We start from the raw sequence: 25,101 nt of genomic DNA on the forward strand, positions 1-25,101 counted from the left end.
CTATATGCCAGCAAATTTGGAAAACACAAGAATGGCCATCAGATTGGAAAAAATCAATTTATATCCCCATACCAAAAAAGGGAAACACTAAAGAATGTTCAAACTATCAAACAGTGGCACTCATTTCACATGCCAGTAAGGTAATGCTCAAGATCCTGCAAGGGAGACTTCAGCAATTCATGGAGCGAGAATTGCCAGATGTACAAGCTGGGTTTAGAAAAGGCAGAGGAACTAGGGAACAAACTGCCAATATCCGCTGGATCATGGAAAAAGCCAGGGAGTTTCAGAAAAACATCTATTTCTGTTTTATTGACTATTCTAAAGCCTTTGACTGTGTGGACCATAACAAATTGTGGCAAGTTCTTAGTGGTATGGGGATACCAAGTCATCTTGCCTGCCTCCTGAAGAATCTGTATAATGACCAAGTAGCAACGGTAAGAACAGACCACGGAACAACAGACTGGTTTAAGATTGGGAAAGGAGTACGGCAGGGTTGTATACTCTCACCCTACCTATTCAACTTGTATGCAAAACACATCATGCGACGTGCTGGGCTTGAGGAATCCAAGGCTGGGGTTAAAATCACTGGAAGAAACATTAACAATCTCAGATATGCAGATGATACCACTTTGATGGCTGAAAGTGAAGAGGAACTGAGGAGCCTTATGATGAAGGTGGAAGAAAAAAGTGCAAAAGCTGGCTTGCAGCTAAACCTCAAAAAAACCAAGATTATGGCAACCAGCTTGATTGATAACTGGCAAATAGAGGGAGAAAACGTAGAGGCAGTGAAAGACTTTGTATTTCTAGGTGCGAAGATTACTGCAGATGCTGACTGCAGTCAGGAAATCAGAAGACGCTTAATCCTTGGGAGAAGAGCAATGACAAATCTCAATAAAATAGTTAAGAGCAGAGACATCACACTGACAACAAAGGTCCGCATAGTTAAAGCAATGGTATTCCCAGTAGTAACATATGACTGCGAGAGCTGGACCATAAGGAAGGCTGTGAAGGAAGATAGATGCTTTGGAACTGTGGTGCTGGAGGAAAATTCTGAGAGTGCCTTGGACTGCAAGATCAAACCAGTCCATCCTCCAGGAAATAAAGCCAGACTGCTCACTTGAGGGAATGATATTAAAGGCAAAACTGAAGTACTTTGGCCACATAATGAGAAGACAGGACACCCTGCAGAAGATGCTGATGCTAGGGAGAGTGGAAGGCAAAAGGAAGAGGGGCCGACCAAGTGGATGGATGATATTCTAGAGGTGACGGACTCGTCCCTGGGGGAGCTGGGGGTGTTGACGACCGACAGGAAGCTCTGGCGTGGACTGGTCCATGAAGTCACAAAGAGTCGGAAGCGACTGAACAAATAAACAACAATAGATTTAAAATAGAAATAGGGCTACAATGGACAGCAAAACCAAAAACTTCTTTACTTCAAAAATACAGTGATCTCAGGCTGTTGCAGTGGGGGGGGGGGCTTATTTTTATTCTTTTGAATGGTGGGTGGGCTTTTGCTCTCAAGTCCTATCCCAGTGGCATCTTTATATGCAATCCAATGTGAATGTCATAACAAAGCAGCCTGTGAATTGCTTCAAATTATCATGCAAAAAAAGAAAAAAGAGAAAAGAGAAAAAGAGGAGCCTTTCCACACAAATAACGACAGTAGACTTTTATTAACATATTTTACAAGATTGATTACGGTAGTTTTAGTTTTACATGTTGATTCTGTTTCTACAGTAATGTACTGTACTTAGATTTCCATTCATACAAGGTATCTCACCAGGACGCTGGAGGGATAATAGCAGCAGCAGCAGCAGCAGCACACACACGCCATTCTAGCTTGGACCTGTTACACTCTCCAAGTAAGTTTAATAAAGCAGATTTTTAAGAAGTTATGGGAGGAATCCAACTTCTGTTTCAGCAGCATGCAGGTGTATTTCAAGTAGGATTTCCAAACAAGTGTTTTGTTTTGTCTTTTGTCTTTAAACTGACCAGTGACTAATGCACTAGTACCAAAATGAACACCGTGAAATACCAAGATTTTAAAGTTAAGGCTAATAATTTTACTTCACAGCCATATACACAATCAAAAACATTCCATTTTAAATAACACATTTTACTCATTTTCTGAAAACATCATCTCTTGTGAAGTTTTAAACTATACACAGGAGAAGCCCTGTTGTAGTGTTATGCCATGAGGTGCCCAGGATATTTCATCTCATCCCCTTGCTCATAAAATGGCTTGGTTCTCATAGGTGAGCAACGCAAAAATAACGTAGGAGGACCACATTCACATTTTATGTATGACAAATGAAGTCACGTTTTAGACAAAAAACAATGTTTCAAATAAAGATGGAACAACATACAGGCTTATAGGAATACTCCAAATATTTATGTTCATGTCTTTGTTTACACAATTTTTGAGAAAACAATATATTGCCATGTATTTTACATTATATTTTTTCTAAAAACTGAAAGGGCTTTGAAGATCCTTACGTAAATAGTCCCACTTCCTCCACAGCATGACCCATGTGATTTTCCATAGCTGAAGAGAAAGCAGCTTTCAATCAAATGCAAGGCTTTATAATAGAATGCTTTTTAAAAAATAGTTTCTAGGTAAAGGCTTTCAAGAAAAAAATTATGTCCAAAGTATGTAAATGTCACAAATGCCTGACAGCATTGTTTGAAATTGTCAACTCTGCGAGAAAGAAGAAAAGCATTTTGGCAGCAAAATATCAGCACTCCAAAGTACTGCCTGCATGTTTTATTTTTGGCAAGGATGCCCATTCTGGTTGATTTCAAAGTCCCCAAAACCAAAACACTCTGGTCCTAATTTCTACCACACAAAGGCCTGCTCACATCCTCCCAGCCTGTGTGTAAAACAGTCTTTGTGACCAGATACATACCCTGGCTCCTCTGGGGAATCCAGGAGTCAAAGACTAGGGGTAGGAAAAGGGGGCCCGACTCTGCCAAGGACGGCCTTGGTCTGAAGCCTTGACTGCTCCACGGCATTCTAGACCAAAGCATTCTTCACGTGAGATGCACAGGGGGCAGGGCAGGGCGGTGGGAACCATTTGAACCTTGCCATCTTGCAGCTCAATGCCTTACTCCAATTTCCTATTAAGCAGAAATGGCTGCAATTGCTCCCGGTTTGCAAGAGCAGGAGAAGCTGCTTAAAACTCAGTTAAGTTTCCAAACAGTAGCTCACTGGCAAGATAACCATGATGCCTTCTCCTGTACCACAACCCTCCCCACCAACCTGAATGGGCAGTTAGTGGAAATGAGACCAAGGTCATGCTTGGTTGGGATAGTGTCTGACCCCACGGGGCATTTTACAAAGGTTGCATATACACAGGCAGTTAAACAGCTGTCTTAGGGTTCCTCTGTAATTAAACTAACTGAAAATGTCAGACACAACACTGTGTACATGTTGTATTATATTCAGAGTGGTAAACTACTTATTTTACAGCTATTTCACTAATCTCTGGAGTATATCTATGAAATTCCTGAGAATGAATAAGGTTTTCAGCAATGCCTGAAACTATTTCAATAGCTCTCTGGCAATAAGCGAAATATTTTCTAAAAATCTTTTAGACATTTCTATACAATTCCACAAATTGAAAGTGTTACAACTCTTACATACTTACAAATGCATATTGAGCAAAATCTTAAAACACAAAGAAAAGAGAAAGAAAAAAGAAGCAACATGTTTAGCAGGTGTCTACAGATATACAGTTCATCAGCACAATCAAACCACCCCAATCAGGGAAAAGTAAAACACTCAATAGCCATTTAGTGGCATTTTTAAAGTACAATTTGTGCTTGTTTATTAGTGGATTAGAAAGCAACAACTATAAAATTAATTTAGATTCTGTATCAAATTAGGAGAACTAATTCCTTTGTGTTTTTAAATTACCAGCACCTAATTAACATAGGGCTTCATTTCATGACCTGGCTTCATACCTTCCCCAGTGAAGAAAGAGAGTGGGTTCCTGTTCCCTTAAAGCGAAAGCCAATCAAGGAGCAATCGTAGTAAAGGGGATGTGACAGCCCAATGGGTAGCGACCTACAAACCATTGTAATGTGGCCCCCATCTTTTATTGATGTGATCAAAAGTATGTGATACCCACTGCTGTTCAAGCATTTTGTATCTTTCCTTACATATATAGAGTGGTTTGCCACGCCTGTAAAGAAAAAAAAGATCAGAAAAATAGCAAGGCAGATGCAAGGTAAGTGGCTACGTTAAATACACACACCCCAGACTGTATGTCTGGGGCCCTGCAGGGAACCCCAAGTAATCTCTCACTGTCTCTTACTGGTATCATTGTCCCAAGTTATTACTCAGGTTACTTGCACCGTTTTGGAGTGTTCACTCCGCCCCACGCCCCATTTTCCACCAGCCACCACAGAGCCCCACCCATGTGCTGCCCAGTGAGCTCCGAGAAGCAGTCACATCTTTATTTCTTTGCCTCCCAAATTCATGAATAAGTTTTCCCGTTCAATGGATGTCCACAGAAGCTTGCAAGCTTCTTTTAAATCCACACAGTTTAAAAAACAGTCTGACAATATGGCCTGACAGCTTCCTGTGGAAGAGGTGATATTTAAACATGCAAATCTTTCTTCAGCTAGCAAGAGACCAAAACTGTTACAACAGAAATCTGTTTAAAAATAAATGTTGGCTACTACAGGCACAAATGCCTGTTATCCATCTTTTAAAAATTACCTGAGATCTCTGTCTTCTTCACCATGAGCGTCCAGGTAAACGGAACCCCAAAGGCAAAACCGATGACCACGAATTATGATGATTACAGATGCATTGATCAAAAGAAAGATACCTGTTCCAGCTCCACAATTTTGCGAGTGCTGAAGTTTTATTACAGAGCAGAGGAAAGAAGAGATGGAATTTCTTGTGAGTGCAATTACAATGAAGAGAAAAATGTTTTGCTTTAATGAATAACTGCTATATTATATAATAACATCTCAGAATAATCTTATCCTTGCCTCTTCTGCATCTGTAGAACAGCTTTTCTGACTTAAACTATGAACTTATTTATGATCCAAAATCTGCCTTATTATCAAAGGCAAGCATGCACATTATAGATGAGTTAACACTAAAAGAGAAACTGATTCAAGCAAATAGTCGTCCAGGCTTTTAGTGATCTGGAACTACGTTTACCAAAAGATAGTTGTTTTTCATTTATTCCAATTATTGCTTGGTTGAAAGAAGCTGCTGGAACCCAGCAATTCAACCAATGCATTCTTAGAAGTATTTTCTTTTCCAAAATACTTTTTGGCAACAGAACGGTAACATTAAGAGTCTCTTACCAAGACGCATTCACAGAAGCTCTGCCGTTTGCAGCAAAGTCCTTTCAAACATACAAAAGTTCCACAAACTAAACAAACTGCAGGATCTTTGGGGACTTTAGAACAGACCGAGCAACTCTTTCTGTGATAGTACTGGAAAACAGCATTATAATTTTCAGGCAATTGTAGGAGATGTGGTAAGTCCCAGTTAGGTGTTTGGATAAGTAAGATCTGAAAAAGATTTTTTTTATAGAAACAGAAGTTGAATAATGTGCTTTGGCAAATGTTTATATGCTCTGAATATGCAATTGTTTCCTTCTGAAATTAAGCTGGCATCTGTTGGCTTTGTCAAGGTGAAACACTTACAAAGAAAAAGGAAGAAAACTAGCCAAGAAGTGACCCAGACTCAAATGACCATCCAGATGACCAGGTCTTTTGGGGCCAAACATTCTCTTCCAGCCCCGTCCCTGCTTTGGTTTTTCAGAGATGCCCATGTAATGAAACGAGGCTGTTCTCGGAACCATCATCTTTAGAGAAATTAAGATTTCCATTGTTTTGTCTTTATACTCAACCCACATACTTAAGTCACTTCGTTGTCTGTAGATCTATTTTAAAAAAAGTGTGTGTGTGTGTGTGCATTCATTCACTCCCAGAAAATACTTTATAATACGGTAACTTAACTTTCTCTTTTGCTTTACACAGTTACTGTGTGTAATCATGAACGAAATAACCATAGTAGAGAACAGTCTGACACTGCAGCACGTTCAAAGCAAAAACTGACCTGCTAAAAAAAGGCTACTGACTACACATGTAACTAGCATTACATTAACCCACTTGGATAGGTATTGCATTAAAATCTGGCGTTTCTCACAAAGGAGAGCCCTGCCAACCTATGGTGGCAAAACATCAGAAGGAGTCTAGTAGTGCCTTTTCCGACTAGCACATTTTATCATTAAAAGCCACAAGCTTTCACAGGTTTCAGCCTCTGAAACATCTCATGAAGTGAGCAGCAGCTCACAAATGTTTGTGCCTTTTAATAAAACGTGTTAGTCAGAAAAGGTGCTACTAGACTCCTTCTGGTGAAAATCTGGCAAATTCTTTACCCACCTTGACTTGCAAAGGATGCGTGTCAGCAAACGAGACCAATTCTGAACACCACTGAGATATAATGTCAAAGGCTGACACAGGCCAGTCAAGGCAAGAGGCACTGGGAAACTCTGACGATTGACAAGAAGACGGTAGCAAGCCCAAGCAGTTGGCAAGAACAGTGAATTCTTCATCTTCCTGTTAAAGAAACAAACCATCAAAGAGAGAAAGGGCTAGATATATTATATTCAAAATGGAAATAGAATGTCATAATACCTGACAGCTAGGTAGCTCCCCTCCAAAGAGGTGATGCTGAAGAAGGCTGGTTATCCTGAGGAAAGGCAGGCAGAACTGCTGCAAATAGGTCTCCATGGAGTGTGGGCACCAAGCACTAGAGCTGTCCTAAATTAAAAGAAACAAACAAAACAGCGGGACTTTAGTCCAACTACCCTGTTTATGTGTTGTACCGATAACCACATACGCAATTTCATAATCAGATATAGCTGGCACTGAAAAAAAGCTGGGCTTGACCAAATGATATGCATATACCATACCATATCTTCAGTTTCCTCTTGCTCCTGTTCATAAACCTTCCCTTTGAAAAGTTCACCGATCACATGGCTCAGTAACACCTGACAGGACTTTTCTTTATTGATCATACTCTGTAATTAAGAAGAATGAGAAAAATAAATAAATGCAGTCATTCCCACACAAGATTTTCAAATGGAGACAAACGTTTCAATGCATTAAATAAAAAAATCCCACCAAGAAGGGTTCCGTGATTCCCTGCAGGAGGGAATGCAAATCTTTGGCATATGTAGAAATGTGCCCACAAGAGAAATCAAGTGTTTATACATTAAAGCACTCATAAAGCTCTAGACTGGATAATAAATGGAGGCGGGGGGGCTGTACACCCTAACTTTCTACAGCAAGATGGCTTATGGACAAGTCGACAGAGAATATCAACATTTGAATAAAAATGAATAATGTACTTCAACAAAATTCAAATGTGGTATCTATTTTTATTTAATTGAGAAACAGCATTCTGATTGTGGGTCAGTACATTTGCATGTACTTCCTGGAAGGCAGGAAGAGAATAGTATAATGGCTTGGAAAATAGGCTCTAGATTAGAGAGCCCACCTTGCATAGAAGAGCACGAGCAGGCTTGGGATAAAACCAGGCTTTCATTCTGCTGGTGGCAGACTGGCCAAAACGTGCCCACCTACATTACTGTTCTTACTGTTTGCCTGTGGCATGGATACAGTCAAGGTTCATAACTTACTCTAGAGCTTACTAACTTACTGAAAAACATTGTGGATAGCCCCAGCTGACCAAAGCCAGGATGGAAGGATGGATGGAAGTGAAGGTAGTGGAGGCATAACAATGGATGGTTGGGCTTTTGGTACATTGAAGCAGTCATATGCATCCATGAAGAAACAGGAGGATAGAAACTTCATAATAAGCAAGAGAAAAAAGGCATGAACTCTCTACTCCATCCACCTCTACATTAGGGTAGAATTTTATAAGTGTCTTCTAAAAACAGTTACGACTATTCAGCCTTCGGATATTTCAAAAACCAAGTGTGAGTAACAGTTAAGTGTCAATGCCTGCTGTGGCATGACTGCAACGTTTGTTTATTTGTTTGACAATGACTATGATTCAAAATGTGCAATAAAAAATGACTGCAGTAACACAAAATGATGTGAGAATTCTAGAGGAGGAAATGTGTTGCCATACACTAACCAATCATTCCCACTCCATGGGAGGTTTCAATATCCAGGAATGCCTTATGGAGGGAAAAACCCTGATCTCCTACCTAACTCAGAATTCCTGGTCCAGTCTTGAAGCATGCTTTGAAGTCAACTTATCTGAGAGTGACAAGCCAGGAGTACAGTTCAGATATAGCACTAACTCAGTTACTGAAGTTCTGCTGCTGTGGGGAGCAATCAGGCAACTTCCATCAAAGTTTGCTACTCAAAGTTGAACTTTTGCTAAAAATTCTAACAATAGCACAATGGCCAAGATAAAAAAAAGTTATGTAGCTACTTTGGTTTATTTCAAAGGGCTTCCACACTTACCACTTACTTTTATTTCTGTCCAGGTAGACTGATGGTTCAGGCAAAAGCAAATCCCCCAAAGGCATATTGGTCATCATCCACACAAAGAAATCAAAGTTAAAAAGTCTTTACAGGGCTTTCTGGATATAAGGCTTTGTAAATATTGCTTTAGATTTTTTAAATAATCTAATAACAATGTATTAATTAAGCATGTTTAACTATTTTTAAAAAACCATCACAGATAAGCCCTTAATTATTTCAGAAGTGTTTATTCTATATATGCCTTGCATTTGGGGGGTGGGGAAGCCTTTTTTGCATTGCTATCACAATAGCAATATGGTAATATAAAAAAAATCAGCTGAAAGGTACACTATACTTTCATGCAATAATCTATTTAATTCTGGATAGCAGTTATAGAATTTTAAATACATACTCAGATAAATCCAATCTATCCCACTATTTTCCACTAAAAATAACAAGACTATTTATCAAACTAACTGTGAAAGAATAAAAAGCTGGTCCCTACATCTATTTCAGCTTTACTGTCTCCAGTATATAGCTATAGTAGCATCAATCATTCCGATTACATTTGCAGAATTTACCCATTTACAGTGGGTAAAAAGTTCAAGGTATATTATGTCAAACCTTAATATTTTGACTCTAATGATACTAATTTTTAAATAATAATGGCATGATGTTACAGTAATAATTGTGGCAATAAAGTGTTACAGGCCACACATCACAGGATATGGTTCATTTCTTCTGGAAATCAATGTATTCTCAGCAATGCCAGAGTAGGGCAGCCTTCTGTTTTCCTATCACAGAAGCTAAGAAGCTATAACCATCTTTGTGATTGCTTTTCTTCTTTTCTGTGTACACAAAAGGAAGGTAGCATAGCCTTTTCAGGTTTATGCTTCAGCACAGACAGGGATCATGGGGAGCAACTTGCTACAGTTGGGATGGGATCCTGCTTTTCATTCAACTCAAATATTCCAAGACCAGTCAAGACAGGCTTAGACTGCAAAGCACTGCAAAGTTGTACAGCTATATTCCAACAAAACCATTTGATTTGGTGCGTAACTGAGAGAGAACTACCTCCTTAGCAGTCTTCTTCAGATTTTTATTAAATAAACCAACCTTTTCCAGAGCTCCTGAGTTCATCCAAGTCATCTTGTCCTCAGGGCTGCATTTCACAGACAGTGCAACTAGAGCTTGTATGTACAACAATGTGAAGAGCACTTTTATGATACAGACAAAATGTTCTGTAACAATACAAAAATACCATCAGGCATTCTCAGGCCTCACATTTTTATGTATTAAAATACGGTCTATAATTTATACGGTCTATAAATCTGCAAATATTTTTCCCAGATGAGCAATCCAAACATCAAGACAATTATACTGCTAAGACAAACATCCTACTTTTAAGCTTGCTGGTTTAATCAATGTTTTATTACTCATGTGATAAATGTTATAAGTTCATGTTATAAATTTTAGTATGTTGTCTTACTGCTCTGTTCTACTCATTCTTTGTTTATACTGCAAGCCATGTGAGTGAACTGAATGAGGCAATAGCCTTTGCAGCGTCTGGATAATTTAACAAATCTCAAAACTTTCCCAAAACCACAAGTTAAATATAAATATCTATCTATCTATGTATCTATCTGGGCCGTTTATATAAACTAATCTATTAATTAGTTGGTATGCCCAAGACTCTGGTAATAATAATGAGATCTTGCCCTAATAATCAAGAGTGATGGACTAGACCAAGAGTTCTTATAATAGGCAACAAAGGTAAAGGTAAAGGTAACAGTAAAGGTAAAGGTTTCCCCTGCACAGTCGTGTCCAACTCTAGGGGGCGGCGCTCATCTCCGTTTCTTAGCCGAAGAGCCAGCGCTGTCCAAAGACGCTTCCGTGGTTACGTGGCCTGCATGACAGGCACGGAACGCTGTTACCATCCCACCGAAGTGGTACTTATTTATCTACTCGCGTTTGCATGCTTTTGAATTGCTAGGTTGGCAAGAGCCGGGGCGAGTGCGGGAGCTCACTCTGTCGCTTGGGGCTCGAACCACTGAACTTGCAACCTTCTGATTGACAAGCCTGGCGTGTTAACCACTGAGCCAAGACCAAGAGTTCTTATAATAGGCAACACAATGAATAAACTGCATAATTATAATTATTTCAGTGATAATTGATCTACTAAAAAACTTGTAGACAAATAACTTGTTGTCTATTCTTCAGAAACATCTAAGCTTAAGTAATATGCAGAAAGATATAATTATAGATATAGGAATAATTATAGATATAGGTATTCTTTGATAAGCCAAGAAAACTAACCATCCTCTTTCAGAGTTTGTCTTCTAGATTTTCACAGAATCCACAGATGGTTTTGAACGTTTCTATACATCTTTTTAAATTTAACATATTTCTTGAAACAGTGTAGCCATAACTGAAAGGGGGCTTGCTAATGTTGAATGACATTTCAGTACATGTTACAGTTATTGCTACAACTGAATGACATTCTATGACGTTATGTTTCTCATAATTTAAGCTAAACAGGATTGGCCTTCTTTCCTCAAATAGTCCATGGCATAATGCTGGATCCATGCTAAACAAGCCTGCTTTAAGAAGAAGTATTCTGCTTCCGATTTGCTGACCTACAGCTCCTGGTATCTTTAATCCTTGGCCATGCTGGTCAGAACAAATGGAGTTGTAGTTAGGCATTGCCAGAAGGACCAGCAGTTCCCCACCCATGCCTTGAATAGTATATTCCAGAGTTCTTGTTTCTAAGTTCTACAACTGTTAGCTTCCACACAACCTGGCGCTTTTCATTAATTCTCAAATTGCCCAGTTTGAGGTTTTCTTCCCATCCTGTACCTGTGTTTATCTCATTAGCCTGCTTAGTTCCCAGCCACTATACTATGCCTCTATACTAACACAGCTAATGCCATGCCACTATACTAGCTTAGCTAATAAATATCAGGATTCACTGCCATGAATGGATTTAAATGAGAGCTAGATTAAATAGGATGCTATTCATACATTTAGCATGTGTGTGTACATACACACATATTAGCTGCAAGGAGGTACAATTATGAATAGAAATAGTGGAGGAAGGAGAAGGGAGAAATCCCTTTGTTCCTCCCATAATCCCCAACCAGATTGCCCTACTCCTGCAGCTGCTCTTAGCAGTGAGAGAAAGTCTTTCATTAGCTACAATCCTGACTGCTCATTCTAGGCAGCATGCTGCCCCAGAAACAAAAAAATAACCTGCTTTTCATGTATTTTTAGAATTCATGAGAATTGCAAACCAATGGCAATTTTTTCCAAGTTAAAAAAAGAAAATCTCTATTTCCCAACAGTGAACAGGTTTTTAAAAATCAGTATAATTGTTATTTTTAAAAAAATATGCAGAGTTCTGATGAGCTCTTACACTACCCATCTTCTGCCTCCTTATAAGGTTTTTTTTTAACTTTAGAGAAGACTTATCTTCATTTATTCACAGGGAAAAAAATTCTGGCACAGCTGATTATGCTTTTAAAGGAACTCAGCTGAGGTATAAGAAAATCACAAGAGTGAAGCCAACAGCATGTCAATTGATCTTATAAAAAGTAAATTGTTGTTTTATAATGTAACAAAGTAACAAAATGTATCCTGTATTAGACCTGTGCAAAAGGAATTAGGTTAGTATTTTCAAAATCATAAAATTAAAAGCTTTCAAAATATGCAGTAATAAATAATTCCTGCTTCCAAGATGTCTTCAGATGCTAAAGAAAGGCTGGAATATACGTGTAGGCACAACCATTGCAAACTCTGTGTTATAGAAATTGAAAGAAGAAAGGTCCCCGAGTCATGTCTGACCCTTTGGGGGGACTTTGCTTTCGCAACGTTTTCTTGGCAGACTATAGAGCGGGGTGGTTTGCCATTGCCTTCCCCAGTCATAATTACCTTTCCCCCAGCAAGCTGGGCGCTCATTTTACTGACCTCGGAAGGCTGGAAGGCTGAGTTGACCTGAGCCGGCTACCCCAGAATCCAGCTTCCGCCGGGATCAAACTCGGGTCGTTGAGAGAGTTTCAATTGCAATACTGCCGCCTACCGCTCTGCGCCACAGGAGTGGCGCGTTATAGAAATTACCACTGTCCTATGTGCCAAAAATGCTAGTTTGAATAATAAAAATAAATGATTCCTCCCCCTCCACTGTCCAGCACTCACAATTCAATGTGAAATATTCAACACTCTCATGCAGCAAATGCTTGAAGGAAGGTCAAAGAGAAAAAACTTCCCGTGCTCCTGCACCTCAAAGACTTTTACAGACGTTCTTGGGCTTCATGGTCTCCTTCCACTGTTACTTGATAAAACTGAGAAGGCAAGACTTACAGATAAGGCTGCCAAAGCCACCACAAAAATTCTGCCCGCTGCCAACTTCCAGAGGTAAGGCAAGGTCATTACTAAAGTACACCAAGCAAACAAGGTTAATTTGTTGCAATTCCTAAAAAGCACTGCCCTGTTTATTATTTACGTAACTTTTGTAACATACCGTTGCGCAGTGGCTGAGGCATGGTTAAGATCTGGATGAGCAAAAGAGATGAGACATCCTTATAAAGCACTGGAACCTCTGGCTGATCCTCAGTGCACATCCTGACAAAGTATAGAAAAATACGTGCCATTAAAATCCACATTAACCTCCTCAGGATTTAAATATATTTCTTGATCCATTGCTATTTGATTCTAAGTATTAAATAAACAAGGTAATTTAAAAGGAAAACTGGAAACGTTTGGACTCAGACTGAAGTTATTTCATCTTCATTATCTAGTCATGTTTATGACATGTGCAGCTTACAAGACAAAGAATTTTCCTCTATTATTTTCTTATTTATCTTCTACACCTTCCCTGCTGGCTGCCAAGCTCTGGGCTCCACTTTGTTAGATTTAAAAATGAAATAGGAAACTAGTATGTGGCCAGCTTCAAGCATCATTTTTATTTCCAAGAAAGTGTCTGGGTCCCATAGAGAACCAAGAAGCATTCTTGACAAATAAAAACTGTTGGTGGCCTATGGTTTGTTTGAAAGGCCGTTCTCTTGCTTCCACCACACACACACACACACACACATACACACACATGGGGTTGACAGTATTGCAAGAGGCTAAGGGTGGTTTATATATCCCCATACCAAAAAAGGGAAACACTAAAGAATGTTCAAACTATCGAACAGTGGCACTCATTTCACATGCCAGTAAGGTAATGCTCAAGATCCTGCAAGGTAGATTTCAGCAATTCATGGAGCGAGAATTGCCAGATGTACAAGCTGGGTTTAGAAAAGGCAGAGGAACTAGGGAACAAACTGCCAATATCCGCTGGATCATGGAAAAAGCCAGGGAGTTTCAGAAAAACATCTATTTCTGTTTTATTGACTATTCTAAAGCCTTTGACTGTGTGGACCATAACAAATTGTGGCAAGTTCTCAGCGGTATGGGGATACCAAGTCATCTTGTCTGCCTCCTGAAGAATCTGTATAACGACCAAGTAGCAACAGTAAGAACAGACCACGGAACAACGGACTGGTTTAAGATTGGGAAAGGAGTATGGCAGGGCTGTATACTCTCACCCTACCTATTCAACTTGTACGCAGAACACATCATGCGACATGCTGGGCTTGAGGAATCCAAGGTTGGAGTTAAAATCGCTGGAAGAAACATTAACAATCTCAGATATGCAGATGATACCACTTTGATGGCTGAAAGCAAAGAGGAACTGAGGAGCCTTATGATGAAAGTGGAAGAAGAAAGTGCAAAAGCTGGCTTGCAGCTAAACCTCAAAAAAACCAAGATTATGGCAACCAGCTTGATTGATAACTGGCAAATAGAGGGAGAAAACGTAGAGGCAGTGAAAGACTTTGTATTTCTAGGTGTGAAGATTACTGCAGATGCTGACTGCAGTCAGGAAATCAGAAGACGCTTAATCCTTGGGAGAACAGCAATGACAAATCTCAATAAAATAGTTAAGAGCAGAGACATCACACTGACAACAAAGGTCCACATAGTTAAAGCAATGGTGTTCCCTGTAGTAACATATGGCTGCGAGAGCTGGACCATAAGGAAGGCTGAGAGAAGGAAGATCGATGCTTTGGAACTGTGGTGTTGGAGGAAAATTCTGAGAGTGCCTTGGACTGCAAGAAGATCAAACCAGTCCATCCTCCAGGAAATAAAGCCAGACTGCTCACTTGAGGGAATGATATCAAAGGCAAAACTGAAATACTTTGGCCACATAATGAGAAGACAGGACACCCTGCAGAAGATGCTGATGCTGGGGAGAGTGGAGGGCAAAAGGAAGAGGGGCCGACCAAGGGCAAGGTGGATAGATGATATTCTAGAGGTGACGGACTCGTCCCTGGGGGAGCTGGGGGTGTTGACGACCAACAGGAAGCTCTGGCGTGGGCTGGTCCATGAAGTCACGAAGAGTCGGAAGCGACTAAACGAATAAACAACAAGGGTGGTTTGCCTTTTGCTAAATGGGTTGTTTGTGCCTGGTCATGCTCATCATCACAGTCATCTTGTGAGAATGCCTATAACCTGCTTCCAAAATTTGAAATACACTTCAAGCTTTGTCAAGGTTCTAAGATTGCCACTTACTCTCTGTTGTGCCATTGGCTCAATCAGATTCTAAGGTTTTAAGAAAGCCCAAAGCTCTGTTTGGGCATTCACTTTACCATGTTGAGCCATGCAAATAGAGAGCCAGTTTGGTCCAGTGGTTAAGGCAATGGGATAGAAACCAGGAATCTGTGAGTTCTAGTCCCTCCTTAGGCCTGAAAGCTGGCTGGGTGACCTTGGGCCAGTACTTTTACAATATTTACTAAACATGAAGAAATTTGTTATAAAACTATGTGCATAGTATATTTTATATTATATATTATAAATTATAATAAAATTTTGTAGTCTGTTTCAAAGAATAAAGATTCATCAAAAGAAGTACAAATGTCTGTCTATAAGAGTATGCTCACTTTGTTGTATAGGAATGAGATGTATCAGAAGAAACATAAAATTAAGTTGAATGCAGTGGGAAAGTGGTATTTAAGAACTATGTGTGATAAAACAAAAAAGGCAGGCTAAAGAATGAATGGATGATAGATGAATGTGAATTCAATACAAAAATACAAATGAAGTACTTTGAGAGTTTTTTTCTTTTTATCATACTCAGAATGTAAAATGAACAAACAGAAAAATAAACATGTGAAGAAAGAATGAACAGACTGAGAGGAAGGAAAGAGGAAGAAAGTTGTGGCTGGATAGAATTGATGAGATTCTAAAACAGAAAAAGAGGTAAGAAATTAAAGAGCAAGCATGTATGAAGCAGTGTATAGATATAACAGCAGCAAGGATGATTTACAAGGTTGGAAAGATTTGGAGACATAGTGAATGATGTTGGTATAAACTAGATTTTTTATTATTATTATTATTATTATTATTATTATTATTATTATTATTATTATTATTATCTATTTAAGGAGGCAAACATAACTAATACTCCTGGCTCCTATTTTCTCCACCACAACAGCCCTGTGAGGTGGGTTGGGCTGAGAGATTTATCTGTTTTCTTTATTCTTACCAGGTGTCATTAAATGTCTTTTTCTTGCTATTTCTTCATTCTTGTTTGTACTTTGTATAATGCTGCTTACTTTACAAGGGCATAGCATGTCTGTGAGTTTACAGAGTTCATTTTTGGGATTTCAATTTGGTACACCCCGGATGTTCATGTTTACAATTCATAAAAGCTCAAGGCAGCTTGGCCGATAATCAGGAGTGGTATCGTCCTTAATATATGGAAGAAATCTGCTTGTGAAGACTGCTCTATGCAACATTCATGATTATGATCAGATTTCCATCATATTCATTCATTCAGATGAAGTGTATGATAGAAGTGGGCAACAGCAACTGCAAGCATAGCAAGAAACTTATAATTGCTATAGGAATCTACACTATCAAACAAACAAATTATTGTTTAGCTTATAAAATGGCTTCCCTGCTAAATCACCAAAGTTGCTATAAAAAATTCAGTAGAAAATTCAATTCATAGTTGTATGAAATTCCAGTTGGTATTCTAACTCCCCACATTTCAAAAAAAATGTCAGTAACTATGTGAATGCATATGTATAAAATAGTTAATTTAAATGTGCTTATGTCTCAATCCCTATTTAATATAACAATTTTATACATATGTATTCATATAGCTAACCACAATTTTTTTTTAAGTGTGGCGAGTTAGAATACCAATTTGAGTAACTATTACAGTACTGAAGTAAAACTAACCCAACTTACATTTATTCAATATTCTCAATAATTGACGACATTTATTTCTCTTTCAGGTATATTTTAATAGCCTGCTAAACTTCATAATTACTTTTTCATAAATCAAACAGAACTTGATGTTTGCAAAAACAAATGAAGCATTTAGTTCATTTCACTAGAAATAAAAGAGTAAAATTTTACAAGTTTAGATAAGCTTCTTTAGTTTATGTTAAGCATCAGAGTAAATTAAGCCCTTAAAACTACTCTGTCATGTATTAAAAGCTTAAGTAACTTCTTCATCATGATATGGAAACTCTCCTTTTAAAGTCTGTTTGCAGTACAGAATATCCACTCTACCAATCCCTTCAATGCCTATGAGACAAGTTGATAAATACAGCTTTGCAATATATCCACAGAAGCAGTTATCGAGGAAAGAACCCTTATGTTTCTCAGGAAAAAAAGCACAATTATTGCAAAGTGAACCAAAATGTACTAAGTTTGTATAAAGAGCTTGTAGTTCTACCAGACGAATTCAGAGAAACTGACAAAACTGCTGGGAATCACTGCTGAACAAAAAAAGGTCAGTTTCCTCATTGCTGACTCAAATTTCCAAATGCAACCTGTATGAATAAACTAAGCTAATAATAAATAACGTCAGGCCAGCTGCCAACTCTCTTTCATAGGTGCTAGACTCCACAACTTATCTGACTTTTGGGGGAGGCAGTGTCATTCTTTTAAGTTAAAAAAAATAGGGGGGGGGGAGATGGAAAGATGCAAGTAATGGGCCGGACTTCAGCAGCATTCTTATTTAATGTGCTTAAGTCTCACATGCATCCCACAGATGCTCCTGGTCATAAAGAGTAGGTGGCTGAAGTTCAAGGAATTGCTTAGAAGTATGCTTATCTACTCAGGAAAGAAAAAGGTAAGGTAGGGGATGGCAGGGGACATCATGGGGGTTTAGAAGGGGTGGGGAGAAGCAACTGTCCAATTTTCTTTCTGGTAAATGTGTGTTTTGTGACTAGCCACACCTACCATGCCAGCCATTATATGAACATACAAGGTAGTAGCCATTTTGTCTGAGGGCTGAGGACATGATCTCTAAATTCCAAATGTACCCACCATTCCAAAAGGTTTCCTGCACCTGTGCTAACAAGACTTTTTTAATAAAACAATGAGCTGCTTAACAAGCCACAGTCACTCTTGAATTAAAGTTCATCACTTGGCCAATATGTGCTTTCCTGGGATGTATTTAACTTGTTTCAGTTCACTAAGGAATGCAAACAATATTGCTAACTGGGTGGGTTGGGTATTGTCAGGGTTTTTTGAAGTCTGGAAAGCCTATTTTACAGATTACACTACAGTTTTATGCATCCTGTCCCTTAAGGGCAAGAAAATACAAAACTGATTTTTGCAATCATGGTGTGTTGAGGGTACTCTGGACATCAAAAAAATTAAAAGTTCAGAAACTGCATGCAGTTCTTGAGGCTGTGGGTTGTTTATCCTATATTAAACAGGATCGAGGAGCAGGATTATGTAACTTCCTTTGGTTAAAACAAGGTGGAAATAAAAAATATCTGTGTACTTACTCCAATTTTTCATCATGTATCAACTGTGTTAGTTTCTTCCATGGATTGTAAGCAGAATCAATGCTGTAGAGTCTCATGTGCATAGCCAACACATGAAACAGCTGATCTATAGAAAGAGAAAGAAATTGCTAATACCTTAATAGTTTTGTTAGATCAAACTTCTCTATTTTGTATCTCTTTGCAAAGGTTTATTCAGTATTTTTTATGTTTACCTAATAGGACTTCCTTAGGCCCTGATAGTTTGCTGGAACTAGACTAGAAAAATTAATTCCAATCCTAGATAAATAATGAGGTGCACTGGATGAGTTTGGGTAGTCATCAACTCTTAACTCTTACTTAACTGAGCTCATACACAGTTACAAAGATAAAATGAGAAATACTCTATAAGCCACGCTGAGAAAGGATTGGATACCAGGTCACAGATTTTTAAAGGGTTTTGTTGTTGTTGTTGTTAAAAAAGTCATTATTGATGGGTGCTTTCTGATTAGGGTTTTGCTGTGCAATAGCTTTTCCTCCCCTAGGGACTTTTAAGGGAAATCAACTGCCAACATGTGTTTTCCCAATCTCTGCTTTATCTTTTTTGAAAACTAATAAGGAGCTAAAGGAAGAGTGAAAGTGCTAGAAACTCTTTGTGTAGATGCATTAATTGCCTTTGCTTTCTGAATTTCCTTCTGAATTTCCTATTTACAATCCCCATCCAAATTTATAATTCAGAATAATACTTCACGAATGTCAGGAAAGGATCCCTAGACCAGAAAAAGGTAAACCTGGAAGTTGGCAAAACAGTGAACACATTATCAGCTTCGACTCTCATGGAGACACTAAACTACTCCTAATTTCCTGTTTAAAAAAATGTTCCCACGTATATTTTTATTCAGTTTTAATATATTCCAGCCTAGGGTTCCAAAAGCTTTTTACTAGACTGACTCTTTCAAAATAGCAGAGACAATGTATTTGTAGTCAGTGTCAGTACAGAAGTGCTCCCATTTTATTTTATTTTGGTCCCACCACAAAAACTTCTACTTATTTCTACTTCCCCTTTATTTTACTACTCCAATCTCTATCCTTCTGTCCCTACCACTTGAAAAGGCTCCTAGAAATGCCACATGTAAATATAAATCACAGATGGAATTAATTTATTTTCTACAAATAGACAATTATTCATCGACACTTGGGAGGCCAAAACAGGCTCATGCTGAAGTCAGCTGCTTCATGTAGAGCTTGAGGGCTGTAATTAACTTCTTGGTTTGCAAAATAATTGTGGGCACAGATGACATTGGAACTAAGTGCTGTCACCTGTTTTCTGAATCAGCAGCAGTGAATTAGGACAAAATGAGTTCCCGTTCAAACTGGCAAGGGATGATTAGTGAACATTCATTCCTTTGTTTCTTTGGCTTGTATACGTTTACAGAAGCAGTGGCCCCACCCACCCAGGCTAAAAAAAGCCATCCTTTGGAAATTCAGGATTGTAGCTGTAGAGTATAAAACTGTATTTTTATTTTGGGGGAGGTTTTTAGATCTAGGAAAGGCTCCTGTGAAAGGCGAAGGAGGGGGGAAGGGAAGGGGGTGCTGTTTTTGCTGACAGTCCTTCTCCTACATAACCTTGTTGCCACCTCCACCAGAGTTCTAAAGGGTTCCTTGAATCTCTGGGAAGCTGGCTGCTTCAGTTTTCCAGTCATGAAACCTGCCACTGGAGGGGGCACAATTAGCGTTGGCTCAATTGTACTGCCCCAAAGCACAGTTTGGTATAACTTTGGACTCCTGCATCTTTTCTCTGGCTATTTGATGCCACAATTTTGCATACCTGAATTCCCAGCAGTGAATAGTTTGCCTTTTACCTAACAAACCAGCCTACCATGATTTGCAGGAACTGTACAGAACCTCTGGCATGTGACTGGGAATTTCTTTTGAGACCAAGGATAAAACTTGTTCATTCACTCAACACCATCCATAGCTAGTAGCAGAGGACATATAAAACTCCTTTTCTTTTTGTGGATTGATATTTTCTGTTTTCATCACAGAAGGAAAAAATGACCAGGGTCACTTCTACTTGTGTATTATAATTATGCTTGTTACTCTAGGCAAGCATTGCATTGCTGCACACTAAGAAAAAAACATACAGACCTGTTTCAGGGTAAAATATGCTGCTCTCAGCACCATGTACTGTACTATCAAACAAAACCAGATTTTTGTAGATAATGAAAACACAGAAATAAACTAAAATTCATTCATCTCCCTGTTTAAATTGCATCTATTTTTTCTTGAAATTATCTGCAAATTAACATCAAGGTTGAAATCTTAATTATTTATTGGGGAAAAACTCATTAAACTCAAAGGCATTTACTTTTAAGTAGAAATGCATAAAACTTCATCAGACAGTTACTATTATGCTGGCACTTCATATTTTGGATTTCATCCAATACATACTGCTTCAGAATAACCTATATTTAGATATGCATGACCCTACGCAGCATAACACACCAAGAAATGTTGCATTTGTCAGACACAGAAGATCTAGCAAGCGCTACTCAGGTTAGAATATTAGTACCAAATTAGACTGGTATCCATAAGTACAACTATTTTATTCTACAGAAAATAAACTTCTATAATAATCTAAAACAAAATTTAAAAAATATTGATGCATACACTATATAATTTCATTTTTTCTTTTACCAGACGGGGGAAAAAAGGCAAACACTGCCCCCTAATGGGAACATAGTAACACAGAAAAGGGCAAGAAATGTGCCTTCCTCCTTTAAAAGTATTTGCAATTCTAAAAAAAGCATCTACACTTTTTACTAAACAGTTAGCACTAGCATTTCTAGTCAGCTAAATGTAATTTAACAGTGTCTAGATTGTTAAATTAAATAGATTAATTGAACAGTCTGGTCTAGTGGTTAAGGCAATGGGCTAGAAACCAGGAGCCTGTGAGTTCTAGTCCCGCCCGAGGCCTGAAAGCCGGCTGGGTAACCTTGAGCCAGTCCCTCTCCCTCAGCCCAGCTCACCTCACAGGGTTGTTGTTGTGGGGAAAAGAGAAGGAAGAAGGAATATTAGGTATGTTCACCACCTTGAGTTATTTATAAAAAAATAATAAAGGGATATTTTTTTAAAAAAAATCTGCTATTTTTAAATGAATATAATACAGGATATAGAAAGCCATGTGTTCTTTGGTGGACTCAGCTAGACCTAACAACAGATGTTACAAATTTAGATACTCTTATTGACATACTTTTTTTTCAGCAGTCCTAAATGCTGGTTTCTTATTTTTTTTTTCAGAGATTTTAAATTATATCAAAGTCAGCAGTTTGCCAAGGAAAGGTTAAAAAAGCCAGCAATACAAGAGCACAATTGGATACATCTATATTAACTATATTTGTAGTTATTAAAGCACTGCTGTTGTTATTATTAAAGTTAATTATGAATATAAATAAACGTATGTCTATCTGTGATGCCATGGGTCAGAACAAAGTACTGAAAGTGTATATTGTTTTCAAGAAAATCCTGAAAGAGCTGTAAGATGTATCTTGAGAAAGTTTATAATGTTTCTATATAGCAGAACAAAACAGCAAGAAATGTGATATAGCAACCAGCTAATAAAGCCAATAAAAAGCCCAAGAAACACTGTATAAATAAGCAAAAACCATCTAGCATTTTTTTGGCTCATGCATATGGTATTTACAGAGTGGTCTTAATTATGCTACTTAGCCATATGTAACACTGAATTCAATAACACTCTCTTACTTGAAGGATTGTAGCTTTGGGCTACAGACTTGACAAGGATTTTCAAGGGAGTTGAGATTGGTATGACACTAGCAAAGCCCATTTACCTATTATCAGTTTGACCTAATAATACTGCACTAAAAAAACACCTCTGAAAGTGGACTCCAACCTAAACACACCTTTATGTGTGATCAAAAATAGACTTTCTATATTTCGGTTTTTGAGCTTTTAAAAATGGATGCAGCACCACTTAGCAAAATTAGGAGGAGAGACAAAAATTAGAAATCTTTAATGAACATTTTCAATCATTTACTGAATTTCAAAAAAAGAAACATATTTTAATTTAAATATTCATATTTTGGATTCTGCAGACTATTTTTATCTTTTACTGTAATTAATTTATTCTTTTATTCTTTAATCCTCTTCATATTTGTAAATGAAACAGAAAACAGCTCTTTGAACATCAGGTAGTTAGATGAAGATTGGCAACATTCAAAAACCAGCTCTGACTTTGCAATCATTCCTATGAAGTTTAATTATTTGCTATTTTCTAGTATTCCTTTAATCCCAAAACAGAGGTAAAACCCTAAAACATACAAATATAATACAATATAAAATCTATACTAAATCAAAAAAATAAAGTCGTCTTCAAGTCAAGCTTGACTCCTGGTTATTTCATGGGCAGGCCCGTGTATTGTTGTTTTTGGCAACAGTATGGAAGTGGTTTGGCAATGCCTTCCTCAAGGATATTTTCTTTTTCAATTTCTTCTCTAATCTCCAGCCCCTAAAATTATGAAGCCAGACAAGGCTAGCCAAGTACTACCACCAGCTGAGAACAGAAATGAAAGTAATCACAAAATAAAAACAAAGTAAAATGATCAGTGGCCAAAAATTAAAATGACTTAAATATGCTATATTGCCTTTCTATCAACAGATGTTAAGGCAGTGTATAATAAAAATAATAAAAATAAAGACAGCTTTAAAAAAGAAAAAAAATTAAAGAGTGCATGAGTTCTTCATCAATGTCCAGAAATTCTAAGAAAAGCAGAAAGATTAATGCCTCTGAAGAAGCAAATAAAAAAATGGGCTATTCCAATCTTCTGTCTCAGCAAGTGGTAGCATCTATGCTGACCTTGTCTGAACTCAAAAAAAGAACAGGGCACTTGGATGGGGGAACAGAAGGAAATCCCAGGGCTGGGGGTGTGATTGGAAAATTGAAAAATCTCCTAGAAAGCAAGAGCAAACCTCTTCTGTATTGTTGCCAAGAGTATGGCATGGTTGTATCCATTTCACTCCAGGAATTGAGTTAGACTCAAAAGTTATTTTACCTTAATCTGCCTAAAGAAAGAGTTCCACAATCCAGATTGGTTGCCACCAAATGATCTTCTGCTGTGATTACATCAACATTACTGTTGTTGTTGTTGTTGTTAAGCAGGGCTTCAATTATAGTTCATAAATTATGAATATATTCACCACCATAATTATGATCCCAAACATTTTAGAGATTACTACATAAGAACATACAACTTGTGTTGGAAACAATTTAGTAGCGTATACAGCTGCTACAGGACTGGGGTACTAGGTCTGCACTAAAATACCACCCAAAAGTCTTGCTGCAGCAATTTCCATCAAGCTGAAATTTCTGAACAGTCTTCAAAACCAGCTTATATGACTATATCAATGGCATGGCTGATCTAAGGAAAATTCCTGAAGCTGAACACTCCTAGCCACAGCCACCACTTAGGCATCCAGAAAGAAATATGAATCCAGAAGTATCTCCAAGTAGTGCATCTTCTCCTTCAGAACTGAAATCTTCCCTTTTTCTTGTTTCCCTGATAATACTGAAAACATGCTGTGTTCTGAATCTCAAATATGCCTCAAGGGTTAAGCTTTAAAAAGAACCATTTAGATCGACATTTAGTTCACTGTCCTTTTCACACTGTCTCAGCACTAGTAGTCACATTAATCATTCCTGATTTTACTTCCCAACACACAGCTGTCCTCTTACAGCATAATCTGCTAAAACAACACTTGACCTATTTGCTCCTACATCTTGAGAGACACCTGCTGCTATAAGACCTCACCTGGAACATCATATTCCATAGCTAATCAACAAATTTTGCACTAGTTATACAATTAACACAGAACACTGTGTTCAATCACAAGACAGATACCTCATTAACCAAAATTCAGGGAATGACTGAGAGATGTAGGGGAATAAAAACGTACAAGGGTTTTAACTGCACTAGTGAGAACAACAATCCAATCCAAACATAAATAAATTGCATATAGGATGCTTCTTCGTGATCTAAATATAAATGCTAAATTACAACACTATAAATGGGAAGAAGAATACCCTTTTAAAAGAAGATGGGGTGAATCTGCCAAATCAAATTTAGGTTTTCTATTCGTTCAGTTACTTAAGACATATATACTGAGAGGTAAATAGCTACTATTTACTGACTGACTTTTTAGCAAAGTGCTGATTTTTTTTTAATCCCAAAGACTTCCTTTATTATCTTTTAAGAACTTCTGGGCAGGCGGTGCCTTGAGTAAGTAGAAAGTGCTATCTGTAAAAACACAGCAAGGTCATTAGCCTGTTCTGGATGCAATGGTAATCGAGTGACTATGTGATAGACTTCAGAAAGAATAGCCCTTGACTGAAGAGCTATTATCATGATCCCATGTTTGAAGGCCTTCTGTATTTCCCAAACAAAGAGCTACACTTGGTTTTGAGGGGTACACTGAGAGCCGCATTCCCCAAAGGAAGGACAGAGACAGGACAAAAATTCAATGTGATGTCAACAGCCACATGCTGTGACCCACTGCTTCCTTTCAAAGATATGCAACTACTTCTGACCCAAGGGCCGTATTTGGTCTTTTGAATGGTATGCTAGGGACTGCAATCCAAAGGAAGGGCAGGCTACAATAGAGAAATAAAAGTAAAAAAGTGAAATAGATTTTATATTAACATACATAGATGTTATGCAAAATTTTAGCAATACTTTTTTTGTTGCTGATGAAGAAAAAAGCATTACATTGTTATTTAGTGCTAAACCAACAA

General features: G+C 38.0%; 1 protein-coding gene across 4 annotated transcripts in view; it reads right to left on the reverse strand.

Annotated features, from left to right (window-relative positions):
* Positions 1-1,654: 1,654 nt before the first annotated feature.
* The window catches only part of UBR3 (ubiquitin protein ligase E3 component n-recognin 3), a 119,649-nt gene continuing 96,202 nt past the window's right edge, over positions 1,655-25,101 (reverse strand). For all 4 annotated transcript variants that reach the window (XM_063318210.1, XM_063318208.1, XM_063318207.1 and 1 more), the window contains 9 exons: positions 18,318-18,423; positions 12,986-13,086; positions 9,586-9,710; positions 6,945-7,052; positions 6,667-6,792; positions 6,412-6,588; positions 5,326-5,535; positions 4,724-4,863; positions 1,655-4,184 (listed from right to left, as the gene is read on the reverse strand). In XM_063318210.1, coding sequence (XP_063174280.1) covers positions 4,067-4,184; positions 4,724-4,863; positions 5,326-5,535; positions 6,412-6,588; positions 6,667-6,792; positions 6,945-7,052; positions 9,586-9,710; positions 12,986-13,086; positions 18,318-18,423 — 1,211 coding nt within the window. In that variant the 3' untranslated portion in view covers positions 1,655-4,066. The remainder of the gene's footprint in view (positions 4,185-4,723; positions 4,864-5,325; positions 5,536-6,411; positions 6,589-6,666; positions 6,793-6,944; positions 7,053-9,585; positions 9,711-12,985; positions 13,087-18,317; positions 18,424-25,101) is intronic.

The sequence above is a fragment of the Candoia aspera genome, chromosome 1 (assembly GCF_035149785.1).
Source record: "Candoia aspera isolate rCanAsp1 chromosome 1, rCanAsp1.hap2, whole genome shotgun sequence".
In the NCBI taxonomy this organism is placed as follows: domain Eukaryota; kingdom Metazoa; phylum Chordata; class Lepidosauria; order Squamata; family Boidae; genus Candoia; species Candoia aspera.